This window comes from Vigna unguiculata, chromosome 5 (genome assembly GCF_037176805.1).
Source record: "Vigna unguiculata cultivar grain cowpea cultivar isolate G323 ecotype 2 chromosome 5, ASM3717680v1, whole genome shotgun sequence".
In the NCBI taxonomy this organism is placed as follows: domain Eukaryota; kingdom Viridiplantae; phylum Streptophyta; class Magnoliopsida; order Fabales; family Fabaceae; genus Vigna; species Vigna unguiculata.
Window position 1 is genome coordinate 25,571,760 of NC_140796.1, and position 19,253 is coordinate 25,591,012.

Genomic DNA, 19,253 nt, shown 5'->3' on the forward strand with positions numbered 1-19,253 from the left:
TTGATCTCTTTATGTTTCATTTAATTCGAGGTCTGTTGTGTTGGAATGGTCATTTGCACCTAGACTTTGTCCATGAGATTGGCCAAATATATTTTTTCAAATCGAGACATTTACTTGGTATTTGTTAGAGCTGTCAAAAAGGGTAACTCGGCCCGATCTGGCTCGATTGACCACAGATTGATCACTTAGTGAGCCAACCCAACCCGGCTCACTCATTAGCGAGCCAAAAAAAATCCAACCCGACTTGGTCCACCGCGGGTTGGTGGGTTAAACAGTTTGGCTCACGGGCTCACTTAATTAAAAAAATACAAATTTTTATTATTTTTTTGAGTCAAAACTAGATTATAATTCTAATTAAAATCTAAATAAACTTTAATACAATCCAAATACAAACCAAAATCACAAAAATACAAATTATCTATGTGTGAGCTAAAAAACATATCTAACATGACCCAAAAACAAAGCCCAACTGAACATAAAATACTTATATGACCCTTTATTTACAAGTTGATGAGCCAATTTGGTCCATCACGGGTTCAACCCGGGTGAACAGAGTTCTAGGTGAGCCAGGTAAAAAATCAACCCGTATTGAAATTTGTAAAAAAAAATTTAACCCAATCCATCCCGAACCCGTGGTGAGCCGGGTTGGCTCGCGGGTTTCAACTCATTTTGATAACTCTAGTATTTGTCACCAAATCTTCATAAATAAAGATCATCTCCTTGAAAATGATCTAATCCATCTTTCAAATGATAAAAAAAAAAAATCAAATTGAGACCCTTTACATGATAATGTACTATCTTTTCGATAAAAAATTTTATCCTTATAAATGGTTGAATATGTAAACTTCAAATTTTTAAAAAATTAAAATTAAAAAAATATGTTAAATTTAAACATACTATATAATTTAGATATTTCAAATTTAATATGTTGAATTTAAATTTAAAATGGATATATTATTTATTAGTATCATATTATAAAAGTATGTACAAATAGATAATTTAATGTATTAGTGAAATTAATTTTGTGAATATGAAGTGGCGTAGTGGAAATAGAACTAATTTTTAAATAAAAGAACTAGAGTTTAAATTTAAAACAAAACAATTTTTTTTACCAGTTACCGATAATATAATGAAAGTTAATATTATATTTTTGTACAAAAAATAATTTTATCATAATAACTATGATATTTTGTTGTTTTTAATAAATTTTTTAAAAAACGGTAAAGACAAATTTTATCTCTAACACTATTAATTATATTGTAAAAAAAAGAATTTATTTTTTATAATAGTTATAATTACATTAATAATTAATACTATATGGTAATTATAAATTTATAAATATTTAATAATTTTATTATTAATTATATTCTTATTAAAAGAAAAACAATTTTATCATTCGACATTTTAGGTTAATGAACAGTTATTTGTGACATATATATTTTGTCATTTTTAATAAATTTTTTGTGACAAATTAAAAGATAATTATAAATTATATATAAATGGTGACAAAATTTATATTTATTATTGTATTAACCACGTGACAAAATGAAAATAATATCTACTTATAAAATAAAGATATGGTAGTCAGATCTGAACAAATAAGAATTTAATATTTTTTAATATATATATATATATATATATATATATATATATATATATATATATATATATATTATTTTAAACATAGAAAATAAATTTGTTATATATTATTATTAATGAAACAAATATTTTAGTATTGTAATAATTAATAATTTATCACTAATAAAAAAAACTAAGTTATTAATATTTAATAATTTATATATTAATAATAATTTTATTTAATAAATTTTTTAATATAGTTTTTGTGACATTTTTTTATTTTATTATTATTATGATTAATATTTGTGACAAATAAAAATTTAGTCATAAATGATATATAAAAAGTGATAAAATTTATATTTGTCACTAAATTTTTGTCACTAAAATTCAGTTGTAATGACCATTGTTTCTAAACAAGTTTCTTCATATAGTATTTGATGAGACTTTTACGTGAATTTTTATGAAACATTTTGTCATTAAGACTTCAAATTATTTTTCACACTAATCAAACATAATATCATTTATTATTAAATATTTTAAAAACTCTGCGTTTAAAAATACAATGTAATATATGCTTAATATATAAGAAACCGACATTATTAGGCTTAAAAGTGTTGAAAATTGGATCATACTTGTCAACCTCATCATTATTAGGCTTATCAAAAGTATTAGTATTGATATTAACATTATTATTATTATAATTGTTATTATAATTATTATTATAATTTAAAATTATTGTTCTTAGGATTAGAATTAGCATTATCATTATTGTTATTATTAGTATTAACACTATTTGTATTAGTATATTATTTCAATTAATCATAGTAATAATATTATTATTAATATTTGTAGTTTTAGTAAAGTTATTATTATTATTTATTATTATTATTATTATTGTGATTAGTATTGTTATTATTATTATAATTATTATTAGTATCATTACTTTTAGTTTTATTATTACTATTATTAAATAAATGTTTCTTTGATGTTCTTTTCTGGTTTAAATTGTTTATAGGTTTATATCTATATATACTTCTATTAAAATATTTAAACATCAATTTTATGTTATATGTATATATCTTAATTTAACAAAATTATATATATATATATATATATATATATATATATATATATATTTCATTTTAATATAATATAATTTATAATTCAGAAATTTAATTGTAAATTTTAATTTTATTTAATATATTATATAAAAGTACTCATAATTAATTATTTATCTTTTTCTCATATCATTAAAATTTTTATATAAAAATTACTCATAATTATTTATTTAAGTATAAGAATATTACATTAATATTTTAATATAAATTAAGATAAAAAAACAAAAATAAATTCAAATACAGTAAAAGTGTTCCAACTATGTTTTTTTTTCAAGGGATATGGAATGAAATAAAGTATCTATATCTAAAAGATTTTGTCAGGATTATGGAAAGTTTTCCTACTATGTATTCTTTTGTTTCCAAAATATAAAGTTGGGTGAGTAATTGAAAGACTTGAAATATGGTGGATTGTTGTATCATAGGTGTTTTCCCCAACTTCAATGGAGTTCCAGATTTACATTATTATTATTACTATAATCATTATTTATATTTTATTATTATTGTTAATATAATAATTATGATTATTGTTGTTATTATTATCAACATTGAAATTAGAATTAGCCTTATTAATATATTATTATTAATATTATTAATATTGTTATTAGTAATAAACTAATATGTTTAAACTATTCCTATATATCATTAATTGTAAATAGTCTTAGAGATATTAGGAGACGTGTTAAGAAGCCAACATAGCAAAAGTTATATAGATAATGCTGATAGTTAAATTAGGATAACATATTTGATTTTATTTAAATTTTTATTTTAATATTTATAAATTCATAAATAAATTTTAAATTTTAAATTTAATTTTCGCTACAATATTTTTTATTTAAATTTAATAATAAATTATATAAAATTATGGTCTCAAATAAGATATCATTATGAAATTATATTTCATTTATTATCACATGGAATATTTGTTAAAGTAAAAAATAAACAATAACAGAATCATGACAAAATACACTAAAGTCATGATAGAGAAAAACACAAATAAAAACAACTTACACTTTATTCAAGATTAACTTATCATAATATGAAGGTTTAATTATAGCACAATAAAGTGTATTTGAATTACATAATAGAAATATTTTATTAAGAAAAGTGACAAAGTCACATGTTTTCCAAAATTATCATATTTTTTGACGTTCTAAGTAATAATTACAGTTAAAAGATAGATATGGATGTAAAATGTTTTTTCTTTTGCCAGACAAAAATTGATCGAAGAAATTTTTCTGACATTTAATTGACTAGAGAAATTTTCTTAGAATCATTTACACAGGATTTATATACAAAGAAAGTTAACTTTAATTTATGTAATCTAATCATAAAATATTATATAGATCATACAAAGTATACTTTTAAAAATAATCTCATAGGCTGAGACATATAATTAAATTACAAGTTATATATACGTATGTGTGCGCATAATTAAATTCATTCTTTGATTATATATTAGTAAAAAAAATCATATTATTTATAATTATATTAATTTTCTTAATATAATTTAAAAAAATAATAATAGCCGTACACATGTATATGTCTCAATACCCGTCACTATCTTTTATTATTAGTTGTATTACATTAGTATTATTATTAACATTATTATTAAAAATTATTATTATTATTATTTTTCTGAAATAAATATTATTTATTACTAAGAATACTTGTGATCAGTTATTTAATTGTTTTCATACTATTATTCTTTTTTACAGGATCCATAATAATATTATTATTATTTGAATTATTATTATTAGTATCAGTGTCAATATTAGTATTAATAAATATTAGTGTTATTATGATTTTTATTATTAATATTAATGTTATTATTAATAGTAATATTATTTTGTATTAGTATTACAATAATTATCATTATTATTATTATTATTATTATTATTATTATTATTATTATTATTATTGTGATTTATTCTTATTATTATTTTGTTTGGATTCCTAAAATATCTTATGTCTATATTTTATATGGAAAAGTGTAAATTCCACCTCATCCTTTCGTATGTTTAATTACATATCACTAATCAATTTTATAATTTAAAGCAAATAAATTTACATATAAATATTATCAAATTATTTATTTAGATATTATATATAATTATACATAATTATAACACTTAATATAATTTTTCTATTTAAATATAACAATAATTATACAAATATTGAATTAATGGTCGTTTTCCAATCCAATGCATTTTCATATTATATACAAACAAACTTATTTTTCCAGGATGAAATCATGGTAACGAATTTTGGAAATAAACTTATGAAATGACGGTAATGAATTTTGAAAATTTTTAGTGTACAATTTTCTTGATACGTCATGAAGTTGTCTTTTCCTTTTCCACCCAAGGTTAAACTTTTTCTTTGAACGCAGACAAATCCACCAAACAGTTTTTTTCCCTCTTAAAGCATCATTTTTCCATATATAACTTTCAATGTTTGTAATTTTGTATCCCAAAATATTAAAAAAAAACAATTCCTCACTTTTACAACTATATTTAAACTTTTAATTAATATATCCTTCCAAAGATTATAATAACCAATAACCATGTGACATTTTAATACATAAATATCACAATAATAATAACCATAATATTATTTCATTTGTAACCAATTTATTTATAGTAAGCAATTAAAGAAACATAATATTTTGTTATTCCATCTTACAAAATATCTATGATTATTTGTAAGCAATTTTAAAATAATATATTAAAAATATAATATTTTTTTATTTCAAGTAACAAAATATCTAAAGTTATTTGTAACCAATTTTAAATTACTCCATTAAAAAACTATGACTAAAAATATTAAAGTTACATTAATCCATCCTACTCCTAATAATATCTTACTCTAATATTTATTATTCGTATAAATAATAATATTTTTATTTGAAGTAATAATATATATAAATTTATTTGTAACCAAATTTGAATTAATCCATTAAAAAATATAACACAAAAATTAAAGTAACATTGATATATACTAATTCTAATAATATTTAATTATAATATTTATTATTATTATTTGTATAAACAATAATATTGTATAATGATATATATGAAATAATCATTTATTATAAATATAACTAATGTTTTTTTTTTCATTTTATAAATACAAAATAAAAAAAAAAAAAAAACACAGTACCTGTGCAGGTATAGCACTAGTTTAAATTTTGAAAGGTAAAACTAACCATATTAAATCTGATATTGAAAAAAATCTGTTATTTTGATTTTATTATTTGTTATAAAATAGTGATATAAGATAAATTTTTATAACTTCATCGTTTAATTTGATATACAAAAAGTGAATTTTAATATACCTAGATTTTTTATAAGAGAATGTACTTAAATATATTATAAAAGGAATCTTAATGTACCAAAAATTTTAAAAGAGATTTTTTTAAGCTAACTTAAGCCGAATTTTTTAATATTTTGTGTTTGGTTACAATTTATAAATTTTTTTATTATAATTTAGTATATAATTATCTTCTACAATTTAATATTAAAATATAAAGTAATATAAATATATCTATATATATATATAAATATATTATTATATTTTAAAATTATGTTACAAAAATTATTATATGAATATTATTATATTTTAAAATTACAAAAATATAGTAGCTAAACAATGCATTGTTCAAGGTGTAATGCAACCTTCTATATATTGCCACCTTCTTTTGCATGTCATGCAACACAGAAAAACTTCTCCCTTTCCTCTTCCGTTTTTTTGCTCTTCTTTACTCAGGTTCGTTGTTTACCGTTTTCTTAACTCTATGTACGTTTTCTTTTCACTTTCTTTTCATGATATCAGCATTTCTTTCTCAACGAATTTTTTGCTTTTTTCAGATTCACTCTCTTAACTTTTCTCTCATTTCTTGGCTTGCTTGGAATTCAAGAAACAGGGGAGATATCTCGACTTTTCTCTCATTTCTTGCTAGGAGTTCAAGAAACTGGTATACTCTATTCTCTCGATGCATGTTTTCTCTTACATTTCTAACCTTTAATTCATGTTTTCTTTTACATTTCTCACCGTTTAGTTGTGTTGTGGAGTTTCATTGGTTCTGAGTTCGTTTCCATATACATATTATAGTTAGCTTATCAATGTCTTCTTGTCGCCTTCAAAAAGATGAGTTTATGGAAATTTTATTTTCTGTGAAAGACCAGACTTAGTGTTCTTGAGATTTTTTGCTCAGATTTTCGTTTCTTCTGTGTTTTTTCTCTTGTGAATGTTTTGTTTTTGTTTGATCGAGTTGTCTGAACAAATTGAACTACGAATTTTGGTTTAAAAGTCAGAAATCAAAATAAATGCCATTGATAGCTAAACTCGTTAATCTTGTTGTTCAAAGAGGAAGCTAGGGTTATTGTGATTCTCTACTGATTCATTTTGTTTCATTTCTGTTTCTGTATTCATTCTATAGCTAGTTTGTCCTGCAAATTCTCATGCATATTTTCACTGTCATTGCATAAATTCTATGATTTTCTGTTTTACGGGTAGTTTTCATTGGTTCTGAGTTCTAATAATGTCCATATACATATTGTAGTTAGCTTATCAATGTCTTCTTGTCGCCTTCAAAAAGATGAGTTTATGGAAATTTTATCGTGGCTTCCTGTGAGAGATGTCACCCGGTACAAGACAGTTTCGAAAGACTGGAATCGGCTTATCACTAATTCTGAATTTGTGCAACTACACCTTCAAAGGTCCTCAAGAAACACTCACATTTTATTGACCTTTGATGCTGAAATAACAGATAGTTATGCCGTAATTTGTCCTGTCGAAAATATATTTGACAACCCGTCTTCAACTCTTGATCGTTTGATCGTTTGTATCAAGAATATTACCCAATGGAGCGCGATTATGGGGTCTTAGGTGTTTGTAATGGTTTGGTATGCATACAACAAGTACGTGGTTGTTTTGGGAAAGAAAGAGAACTTATAGAATACGGCTTTCATATTCACAATCCAGCCATTCAAGTCATCTCTGAAGATAATCCCCCACATGTTCGTCTTCATTGGGGGGCGAATTATAAGTGTCCGTATATGTTTGGTTTTGGCTACGAGGAAAAGGAGCGTACCTACCAAATTGTGTTTTTGGAAACTCACACAAATGACTATAAGAAACAGGATATAAAAGTTTGCAGTTTAGGGGGCGCTTGGACAACTGTGTTAACATGTGAGGCTATTTCCGCTGTTTTTCCTGATGGTATATGTGTGAGTAGTACTTTATGCTGGTTGGCATGTCCCAGATTCTTTCGTGGTGATCCAAGAACAATCTTTAAAGTGAAGGAGTTAAGGATATTCTCTTATGATCTCAAAAACAAGACATGTAGGTATTTGTCTATGCCTGTTGGCGCCTCAGAAGTGGAACATACTTATCGCTTTGAGGGGTTGAAAGGTTGTTTGTGTTTTTCTTATCAACATGAGGGTAACTTTGTGGTGTGGCTAAAGAGAAAGTTCAATGATGAAAGTTCTTGGTCAAGATTATTGAATCTTGATTATCAGAATGGTCCTCATGGTTTTGGTTACAACTCTTCACGTGACTTTGAGATCATTGGTATGAGTGAAGACGATGATGTGCTGCTTGGAGACATGCATGAATCAGAGTTTATTCGATATAACATAAGAAACAACACTATTAAGGATCGTGAATCTTATCGAGATGACATATCACATCTTTTATCTTATGATTACAGTTAAGATGTTGAAAATAAGGCTACGATGGTCTGTGTAAGCAATGGTTTCATATCACATCTTGTTTCTTCAATGTAACATGTACGTGCTCTCAAGGAAGACGTTTGTTCACATAGATTTTACATGATTCAAACTGTGAATGTAATGGTTGAATTGTGATCGAAAAGGTTTCAGTTTTATGGTTGGTGAAGTCTTATCTTATTTTAATTTCTAAAAGTTTGAATAACATTTTTCAATTCCCTTATTTATAGGTCATTTGACGACAATAAATGTGTGAAGACCGGTATTGTAAGAAAGTGCAAAAGTATGTTTTCTTAAAATTGCATATAATTTAATAATGGTTTAAATAATGAATATGTTGCCTTGTTTATCATTCATCAATTTGGATAGCAGACATAGATAGGCACTTAGTCACCTGACTTCGCTTCTGTCTCATCCTACGATTAAGTGTGAAAACACTAAAATTTCCAGCATACGATTATTTAAAAACTTTTCATTTAAATTCATATTGAACCATAAATTTGTTTTAATTCCAAAATAAATATTTTATGAGGTAAATTGATCCATATCTATTTGAGTTTTTCCAATTGGAATTTGATTTGACTTTGTACCTACAACTGAGAGTAGTGAATATATTTTTAAATATATTCTTCTTTTAAAGACGAATATATCTATTATGTACAGGAAATATTTGTTGAATGTTTTAGTTACCAAATTTTGGAGAGACGGGTGAAATATATAAATCTTTATTGTTCGTATAAGTGGTCTCACAACTTTAAGATTTTCTCTTCTTTATTTTGGTTTTTTTTTTTATGTTTAAGATGTTCTTTTTGTATGTCTTAGTAATCTAATGTGCTCTTATCCTTAGTAATCTAATGTGCTCTTATCCCAACAGAACTTAATTACAAATGGAGGAACAAATATTTCGTCTTTGGTTTAGAGAAAGAAAATATTTGTTTTCTGTTTAGTTAAGTCAGAATTTATAGTTGAGCTGTGGTATGGAGAAGAATATTTTACAAGACGTATTCGTTAAGAAATTTATTTGCCTTGTAAGGGATTAATCTATGATTTCTGATTGGGGATATCCTTTTTTGCCAAACAAAATTCTACTTGTGAGTTAACAACATGACATGATATGGTGTCCTTGTTTGAAGCAACTGTGTTTTTGTTTTTAGCCCATTGTTTGTTACATGGAAGAAAGTGGTGAATGGAGGAGATCCTCGACTTCGAGGATGCATTGGAACTCTGGAAGCACGCAGCTTGATCAATGGAATCAAAGATTATGCACTGACCAGGTTTGTTGATGTTATAGGTATCTCATGTTGTGTTGACATTTATTTGAACTAACTACGTTGCTCCTCGTACTTGCATCATTAATATAGTACTTATGTGTTTGTGTTCTGTGCTTGCATAATCATCTTGCAGTGCCCTCAGGGACAGAAGGTTTCCACCCATACAGGCTAACGAGCTGCCGTTTTTGGAGTGTACAGTGTCTATTCTTACTGACTATGAAACTGCTATCAATTATCTAGATTGGGAGGTATGTGCTGATTTGCTTGTTTCGGTTTCTGGTCTATTTTACCCTTTGTCTTTATTTTGCCCCAATTTCTTTGAGCTTTTAAAAAACTTGCCCCCTATGTGATTTCTGCTATTTGCATATAATCCTATGTTATTCTTGTTCATCTTTGTTCATCTTTGTTCTTTTTTTATCAGCAATAACAAATATGAATAAATTGGGACAATAGGGTTGTCCCAAACCCTTGTAAAAAAACAAAAAGGTTGAAAGTGAGAACAATAAAATGAATTTCTGAAACATTTGATGGGGCCTAGTAATGTTGTGTTAGAAACAAGTGATCCAGAGGTTACAGATTCAAATTTTGGAATCAGCCAGCCTCCCAAAGACTCAAGCATTAGGTCTTATGATCCTTCCCTTTGAACAGAAGGAGCTCTATGGAACCTAGCTGCCCTAATAGTGTCATGCAATGTTTTTTTGCAAGCAATAGACTTCTGATTTAATAGGCGTTGGAAGTCATACATCGACTAGAGATAAAACAATTTTATAATATACGTAAATCTTACTTTACAAGTCAGTTTTGTGGGGTTGAGTTAGACTTAAAGTCCTCTTCCTAACGATAGGAGTTGCTGTTGGAATGTTCAAGAAGGTGTTGTCACTTGCTGAGAAGGTTTCCTCTGCTGACCTGTCGTTTCTTATAAATTGGTTGTTTGCAAATGTTTAGGTACAATCTGTGATAGGAAACAGTATGTGTGTTTCTTAGATAATGCACAATTTTAAGTGATATAAAAGATTTATTCTAGGACACTTTTAGACTCTGTGTGTTTGTTTATTTGCAGATAGAAAAGCATGGTATAATTATTGAATTTTATGATCCTGTGTATAGCACAAGGCGTAGTGCCACATACCTACCTGAAGTGGCTGCCAATGAAGGTAACTTATGTTCTCTATTGAATATTCTTTTTACATTTTGGAAATGATATCTGAGATATACCAAATTGAGATGCCACAAATAAAACTTACATCATCTTTTGAAATTCCTTGAACACAATTTTCTTGGAATTTGTTTCATCCATGGTGGAAATGAAGATGCATTATTCCTTGTTTTTCTTTGCTTGGGTTTCAGGTTGGACAAAAACAGAGGCCATTGATTCTTTGATACGTAAATCAGGGTACAATGGTCCTATAACCGATGAACTTAGGATGCAATTACAGCTAACAAGATACCAAAGCACCTTGTTTACCATGCATTATAGTGAATACGTCTCCTATGTGAAGGAGAGAAGAAGTGAAGCTCCTATTCTTGCAGCTAAATCACCTCACTACTAAATTCTGCATAATATATTTGCTAAAAAAGAATTCTATTTTCAATAGAATTAAAAAATAAACAAGACAAAAAAAACCCACTTGCCTAGGGTTGGAACCAATGTTTGTCTAACCCTAACTACTGAAGTGATTGGTGTAACTTTTCAATACTCTTCAAATTTGTGTGATTTTGAACTTATTTCTTGTGACTTAATTCAGCAGTTTATGAAACTTCTGTACGCTTGAAATGTTGTCCATCAATCTTATTCATTACAGGAATTTCATTTTCTCCTATGTTCACAAATATATCAATATATTTACAATGTTGAAAAATAAAAAGTACTTTATTTTACGTCAATATATAGACAAAATTAATATATTATTATCTCAGTGCCTCTCAGGATTAGTAAAGTTTCTTGAGTTTTTCGTAGATCTCTGTTACTTTGGAAAGTAATGTACTATATCTTTGCCTTTCAAAAACAACTGAAATGAAAGATAAATGTAGAAGAAAAATCCAACATTCGTCAACCTTATTAATCCTTTGTCCCACACCTTTAAATACCTTCAATGATTGAGATCGAAGACTTGTCCTTCAGCCTTATCCCAATTAGGGTTGTAAAACGGGTTAAAGGGGTTCACATGCAAATAAACTTAATTTAGCTTATAATGAGGTAAGAATTTTGCAACTCCACTAAACTCATCATCATAGTTTAGTGGAGTTAGGTGAGTTAATTTATTTAAATAAGTTTTGTTTTTCAATTTATTATATATATATATATATATATATAATAATACATTCAAAATAAGTTGACTTAATTCAATTATTTATTATAATTTAAATAAATAATGATATTTTTATTTCACTTTCAATCTACTATTTTAATCACGATTTATTATTATTCAATTTAAAAGTTCAAGAAAGTTATTGATTTAAGTGGAAAATTCAAAATTTATATAGAAAGTGGTTATGACTTAATTAATTCACTTTTAACATGGTTCAAATCTATTAAATCAAGGAGTGAAGTGAATCCGATTCATCTTGTTTCATACTAAAAGAAGCTTACTTTTTAATCAAATAAAGCTCAAATCAATGTAAAGGTACCTACCATTCAATTCCTACACAAGTAGTTGCAAACATTAGCTAAGCATACCTTATTTTGCGAAAATTAGGAAATAAAGAGAAGGAAAAACCATAGAAATTGTCAAGCTCTCAATACTTGTGCAAAACCTTTTGTATTCTAAGTCCAAATCCAAAAAGAAAAACTAGAAAATGCCTCACTAACAGGATGAAAAGGAATAAGATTTCTGTGTCAAGTGCTTTTGTTATCATTGAGACTCTTTTGAAGAGGTTAGTTACATTGGGGTTGGACTACGTGGGGTCTCAATAAATAGTTCTCCTTTTATAGTGTTAAAAAGAATAGGTTAAGCTCAACAGGGGAAGTAAATTACACTCTCAAAGAATTTATAAACTTTTCAAAGTGAATGAAAAATTAACTTTGAATCAATGAATAATTTAAAAGATATCTACTTTCAACTTCAAGAAATGTTATTTTAAATGTTCTTTAATTTTTCATAAGCATGCACCATGTATTAGATTCAAATGAGTTTTAATAGATAAGGAAAATAGTATAACATCAAGAATTATATTCGATGACCCTTACAAGAAAGCTTTGTTTAGTTACTTAATCTTTTTATTAAATTAATCAACTTCAAGTTTTCACGAGCATCGTACAAGAAATACAACTCCTTATAAATCCTATCACAAGAAAACCATCTTGACAACCCTTGTCAAGAAACTAATTACACATTTAGAGAGATAAAATTGGAACGAAATCACATCGACAATGATGCACAAGGATTATTTTCCTCTAGAAGCAATGCTAGGTGATTCACAATAAAAGTGAGATTTAACACTTGAGTCTTGATTTTCAAAAAATATTTGAAAGACTGTTTTGAGAAAGATATTTATATTTTCCAACAAGAGTTTCAAATGTGTAAAGACATACTTCAAAAAAACTATTTCAATTTATCTTAGAGAAATTTAAAGATAGAAACCTAATTTGCTAAACTGATAAAAAGAATAGATTGAGACCTGTTTCAATTGATTTAAACATTGTAAAATGAGTTGCTAAAAAAATTTTAATTTAATTTATTGAAATCACTTAAAATGACATTTTAATGATTTTAATCAATTGTTGATTTACATTTTAATGGGTTGAAATAGTGAGAATTTTGTTATGAATAAAAGTTCTACTATTCATTCTATAGATAGACAAAAATCATATATTCATTTTAATGGGTTGAAATCACTTAAAACTTCATATTTGTATAAAAATCTCCACAAGGTCTAGATAGACAAAAAACTATTCATTCTATTTCTAGATGAATTAAGGAAGAAGCCATGATAGAATCACATGACCAATGTAGAATTATAGAAATATAGACTAATAACATTCACATTTTAAATACAAAGAAACAAAAACAAGTAAAATCAAGATGAGGAAGCAAAGTATATTTTTATTCATGTAACAAAGCTTAATGTTATATGTTTTTATAATAAGGAGAGATAAAAATTCACAAATGAAAACCTAACCAATTTCCAAGTTATGTTCCTTTTCTCATAAACAGTGTATTTTCATAGATTTTAATAAATTGGAAGTGAAATTATAGTAAAAAAATTGTGTAAATTATGACGATTATTTTATATATTGTGTGAGTTTTGACCGTCATCATTTACATTTGTGATGGTTTAAAATTTTTTCATAATTCACATTTTTTTGGATGAATTATATTCTTTGGTGGGTTTAATCAATTGATTCATATTTTAATCAATTACAACATAATAAAATGGTTTTCTGAACAAAAACTTTAGTATTTTAATTGATTTAAATCTTCTTTTCATCAAGTTAAACATTTCAACAAGTTAAAAACCATTTCAACTGATTGAAATTTTTATGGTTTTCAAGAAAATATTTAAAAACAACTTTGGCTTATGATACTTCATCAATGTATTTTTCTTCCCCCTCCTCATGTTACGTCTCCCTTGTACACTTAGAAAAAGAAAGAACATGTAATATCACATTTGACAAAATTCCTTCTTGTCATCAAGAATTTTAAGTCTTTCACATCTAAATCAAGACTTCAGTTTCATATTCATCTATATTGTTGTCACTTACCACTCTTGATCGCAAAGCTTACCTCTAATATAGAAAGGTATACATTTCTCAATTCCCTCATCCCTTTGTTATCTCATCAAGAGTTACCTCATATCGTAATTGATATCGCTGTCGTTAGGCGATCAAATTACCACTCCTTAGCAACTTCAGTATTGCCAGTTTGTAGTGAAGAAAATAGTTAGGGTTAAGATAACCCTGAGTCGTCTCACAACGAATACGGAATTGATCTCAAATATTTGATTCTCAAAAATGCAATTTAAAACTAGCAACTATAAAAATAGGGGGTTTTGATATGCAAAGAAAATGACACGGAAGATTGTAAACACAGTAATAGTAAATAGGTCAATTCCACTGCTTTTTCTAAATCAGATTCTTCATTGGTTATCTAGAGATTATTGTTAAATTAATTATTGTTGTTGATTTACAAATAAATCAATGTAAAGACTCAATTCATTTGTTGGCATCCTCACTTTTAATCAAAGTACAGTCTCAATTCATTTGCAAATCAGTTCTTGAATCTGTAGTAATCCTCTAATGTGTGCTTGTACCTTCCGCTAGCATTCGTCCAGGTAAGGGAAGCTAGAACCCTCTTGTTTGGTGCGATGGTTGTTATTTTGCTTGTGTTTCGTGATTTTTGAGCTTATATGTTGCTGTGAATGTATGGTATGGTTGGCATTATAGTTTGGATGTGAAAATGTGGCTGTAGCAGGATGAACAGTGGTGAGACCCGACACTCTTGCCTAGGCAACCCAGTTAGTGGTTGTCCATGGTGGTGCCCCATCTATATAATTTGGTAAGGATTGCATCCTGACACTCTAAGGAGTCAGTTAGTCTCACTTAGAGCAGACTGACTCCTATGGTGAGAGTAGCAGGAGGCCTGAAATTCATTAAGGGCTAACCTTGTGTGTGAGGGAATTGATTCATTGCAACACTTATAACACTTGTAACACATAGCTTGGGGGTGAGCAGCCCGAGGGTGAGCAGAGGTATCCACCACAAGTGCAAGCATCCGCTGAATCCGACCGGATTATATGTATCCGGATGAGTCGAGTTGAGTCTTAGTGTATTGATTTGAGGAGTCATAACATGATTGGATGACGTGTGGATAATTGACTGTGGAAGTATATTTGTTTGCATGATAAAACCACTTTTGGCTCTAGCTTACCCTTCTGTTATTGTTGTGTGGTACTCTCTTTTGCGATGATCATCAACTTGTTGATATGAGCAGATGCGAGGAACACGCATGGCCAACAGGGAGGTGATGGTTCCGCTGCTTAGTTTTTGGATTGACTTCTACTTTTAGGTTTTTCATTTAGGGCTAAGGCCCATGTATTGCTTTCTCTAGGAATTTGCTTACGTCATTATCACTCTCTTACTTTACTTTGTACCTGGCATCGTGGTGTGCCTATTTTATTCGTCCTTTAAGTCATTGGGATATTTGTAGGAACAACATTATACTCTTTTATTCTCGCTTCTTATGTTATATCGTGTGACATATCCTTTATTTAGCTTTATTAAATAAATGGGATGCTACATTCCCCTGTTTTATCTCTCTTGTATATGATATGAGATTAACTTATTCTCTATATACCAGATATTTTCCAAAAAACTCCACTGTTAAAACACTATACCAAAATCTTTATTACACTAGTTTATTCAAAGGAGTAACTACCATGTAAACCTAAGGACTCTTGAAAAAACCATTAATTTATTTGCTATCAGTATTGACTTTTACATATTTTAGTAGTTACTTGAATATGTTTTATCACATCTTTCAAGTTCAAAACGTAACAATGGTTTAATACTTTGATAACATTTGTTAGTTATTTGGTTATTAATTATGCATTTTTTTTTTGTTTAAATTTGCTTTACTTTTGAAATATTTATGTAATTTATCATATTTTAGATGAAAAATACATAAAATTTGATTTTTTTAATAATCACTGTAAGGCCGATTTTATTCCTGCCCTAAAAGTTAGTGGGCTGCCCTACAGTATTGGGCCTAAAAGGCTGGCCCATGATATAAAGACCCTTAACGTTGCCCTAATTCCACATTTCTTGCACTTTCAGAAAAGAACCAGCCGTCACTCCCCATACCCCTCACAGAACGCTCTGCTAGGGTTCCTCCCCAAGCCTCTCGAGCTAGCTCCGAATCAGTTTCTACTCCACGTAAGTACCCCTCTAGCTCACCGGAGTTCCTTTTTTTGGCTTTCCCTTGTATTTTCGCAGTTAGGGTTAGTACTAATCTGCCTTGTTCCGTGCACATTCTGTTTTCAGCTCCGTAGTGAGTCCTAGAGCTGCTGTGCTCCTTGGTTACGCGTCGAAGGTCCTGTACAAACCTATTTCCAGGTACGGGAAGTTAGAGTCTCAGTCCTTTGGTGTTGTCTTGGTTGTTTTTGAGTGAATCACTGATTGCATGGATAAATCATTCGTTTTGGTGTGATTAACTGCTTTGTATGCTTTGTTGGTTCGATTTTCATGGCTGTTGCAGTGAAGAACAGTGGCGAGACCTGTTAATCTCGCCCAAGCGAGTCCATCTCGCCTAGGCGAGATGAAACAGGGGGCTCGCCTAAGTTTTTGCACGAAAGGTCGCCCATGCGACTCGCTCAACTTTTGAGCGAGCAGGCAACTCGCCTAGGCGAGAGGGATCTCGCTTAAGCGAGATCCTGTGTTGCTCATGCCCTTGTTTTTGTGCTCTCGCCTAGGCGAGGGGGAGGCTCGCCTGAGCGAGCACGTCTCGCCTGAGCGAGACTCCTCAGCCTGAGCGAGATGCTGGGCGAGACCGTACTGTTTTTGGATGCCTGTTTGTTTCTGAACGATTTGTTTTGGTTGAGTATGATTGTATGATGACTGATATGCATATAATGGAACATGAAGTATGTTTGACATGATTCATGAAATGATTATGACGGGTTGGGTATGATATTGGCATGTGAAATGAATGAGTGGTGTGGAACCAAAGGAACACGTGATTAATATGAGATGAGGCCCTAGATTCATGGGGTGGTGATGATCAGAGGTAGGGATTCGAAATATGATGCGTATGAGGAATTAATCTCAATTGTTGGTATGGAAATGTAAATATGATTTTTTTTTTATGTTCGTTCATTTCTGAGCTATGAATGTTGGTCCGTGTCAGCGTGTAAATTCCTTGGGGTCTCTAGGTGAGACCTCTGGGGTTGCGCTTCAGTGGTCGGGACGTAATTCCATGGCCCCTGTTAGTGGGTGCTCATGGTGGTGCCCCATCTGTATAACTAGGTAAGGATTCAAGGTAAGGACTGCATCCTGACACTCTAAGGGGCCAGTTAGTCTCACTTAGAGCAGACTGACTCCTGTGGGGAGAGTAGCAGGAGGCCTGTAATTCATTTAGGGCTAATCTTGTGGTGGGGGAGATTTGATTTATCGGAACACTTGTAACACATAGCTCGGAGATGAGCAGCTCAGAGTCAAGCAGGGATATCCACCACAAGCGCAAGCATCCGCTGAATCCGACTAAGTTATACGTATCCGGATGAGTCGAGTCGAGTCATAGTGTATTGAATGAGAGTCATAACACATTTGGTTGCTGACATGAATATGGGATGATGAAAATATATTTTGACTGCATGATGAATATGTTGTTGGCTCTAGCTTACCCGTTTTGTTGCATGGTTGTGATGTATGTGGCTATTCTTTCTTGCTATGATCATCGACTTGGTTGATGGGAGCAGATGGGCGAGGTTCTCATGGTCAACAAGCGAATGGTGATTCCGCTGCTTAGCCATCTGGGCTGGAGTTTTCTTTGTGTTTTATTTAGGGCTATGGCCCATGTATCTCTTTCTGTATTTCTACGCTACACTCTATGTTGTATTCGTATTCAGCTTTCCTTTGGCATCGTGGTGTGCCCGTGTTTTGTCGGGGTTGTGTTAAAGACCCCAGGACTACGCTACTGTACTTATACTGTGTGACGTTTTCCTTTAATTTCGCTTAATAGTTAAATGGGACGTTACAATCACTACAATTAATTAAAGATAATAATAAAATTATAAAATTTATATAAATTTTGGGGAATCTTATTGTAATATGGCCTTCTATCAATTTGCTTGTATCATATTAGTGAACTCGTTTTTCAATGAATAAAATAATTTTCTTTATCTATTTTCTTAATTTTGTACATGCCCCAAAGGATAAGAAAGTGTATTTTATGCTATTATATATGTGCCACATATCTTATCACGTGGAATTTGTTGCGTCATCATAAAAAAGTGAAACATTGTTTATCAAGACTCTTGCAAAGTTTAAAAAATTTTAAAATATAATTTGTGTTTTTATTATGTATCTTAGAACAATTAATTGTGTAACATTTTTATCTCTGAATGTGTGTGAATCATGTATTAGTACCTCTTTTTTAGTTTATGCATATTAATATTAATTGTTTTTTCCTTTGAGAGAACCTTAAATATTTTTGAAATAGTTTTAAAATGTTTTATAAATATCATAAATCAATTAAACATAAGCTATTTGTTTAAGCGAAAGATTTATAAATAATTGATTATTAAATCATATTATAACTAATTATTAATTATAAGTGAGACAATCAATTATATTAAGCCATAATTGATTATTTGGAGTTTAGTTTAAATAAAGATTTTGTTAATTCGTTAGATCTAGATTAAATCAACTATTATGAAAGCTTTTCATAAAGAATTTTGGAGTTAATTAGTTTAAATCATTTAGAATCGAATTTCTACCTTTTAATTCTTCAAGATGAGTTGAAACTTTAATCCATAAAAGTTTCTTAGAACTTTGTACTCGAATGAAATAGGTTAAATAATTCGATATACTCATGGTCTTAATTTAATATTTTGAAAAATCA

At 28.8% G+C, this 19,253-nt stretch overlaps 2 protein-coding genes across 2 annotated transcripts; both read left to right on the forward strand.

The window, feature by feature from the left end:
* Positions 1 to 7,558: 7,558 nt before the first annotated feature.
* LOC114184529 (F-box/kelch-repeat protein At3g23880-like) lies at positions 7,559 to 8,410 on the forward strand. The gene has a single exon (XM_028071836.2). It carries the CDS (start codon positions 7,559 to 7,561, stop codon positions 8,408 to 8,410), a length of 852 nt encoding a protein of 283 aa, XP_027927637.2.
* Positions 8,411 to 9,556: 1,146 nt separating this feature from the next.
* LOC114184530 (uncharacterized protein At2g38710-like) lies at positions 9,557 to 11,421 on the forward strand (the record flags this gene model as incomplete). Its single annotated transcript, XM_028071837.2, has 4 exons — positions 9,557 to 9,699; positions 9,830 to 9,944; positions 10,757 to 10,850; positions 11,044 to 11,421. Coding segments are annotated over 4 exons (555 nt in total), but the record flags the coding sequence as incomplete, so codon positions are not given.
* Positions 11,422 to 19,253: the final 7,832 nt, after the last annotated feature.

Bases quoted from the DNA above. Each gene is read 5' to 3' on its own strand.
- LOC114184529 (XM_028071836.2), top strand. From the start codon at position 7,559: ATGGAGCGCGATTATGGGGTCTTAGGTGTTTGTAATGGTTTGGTATGC.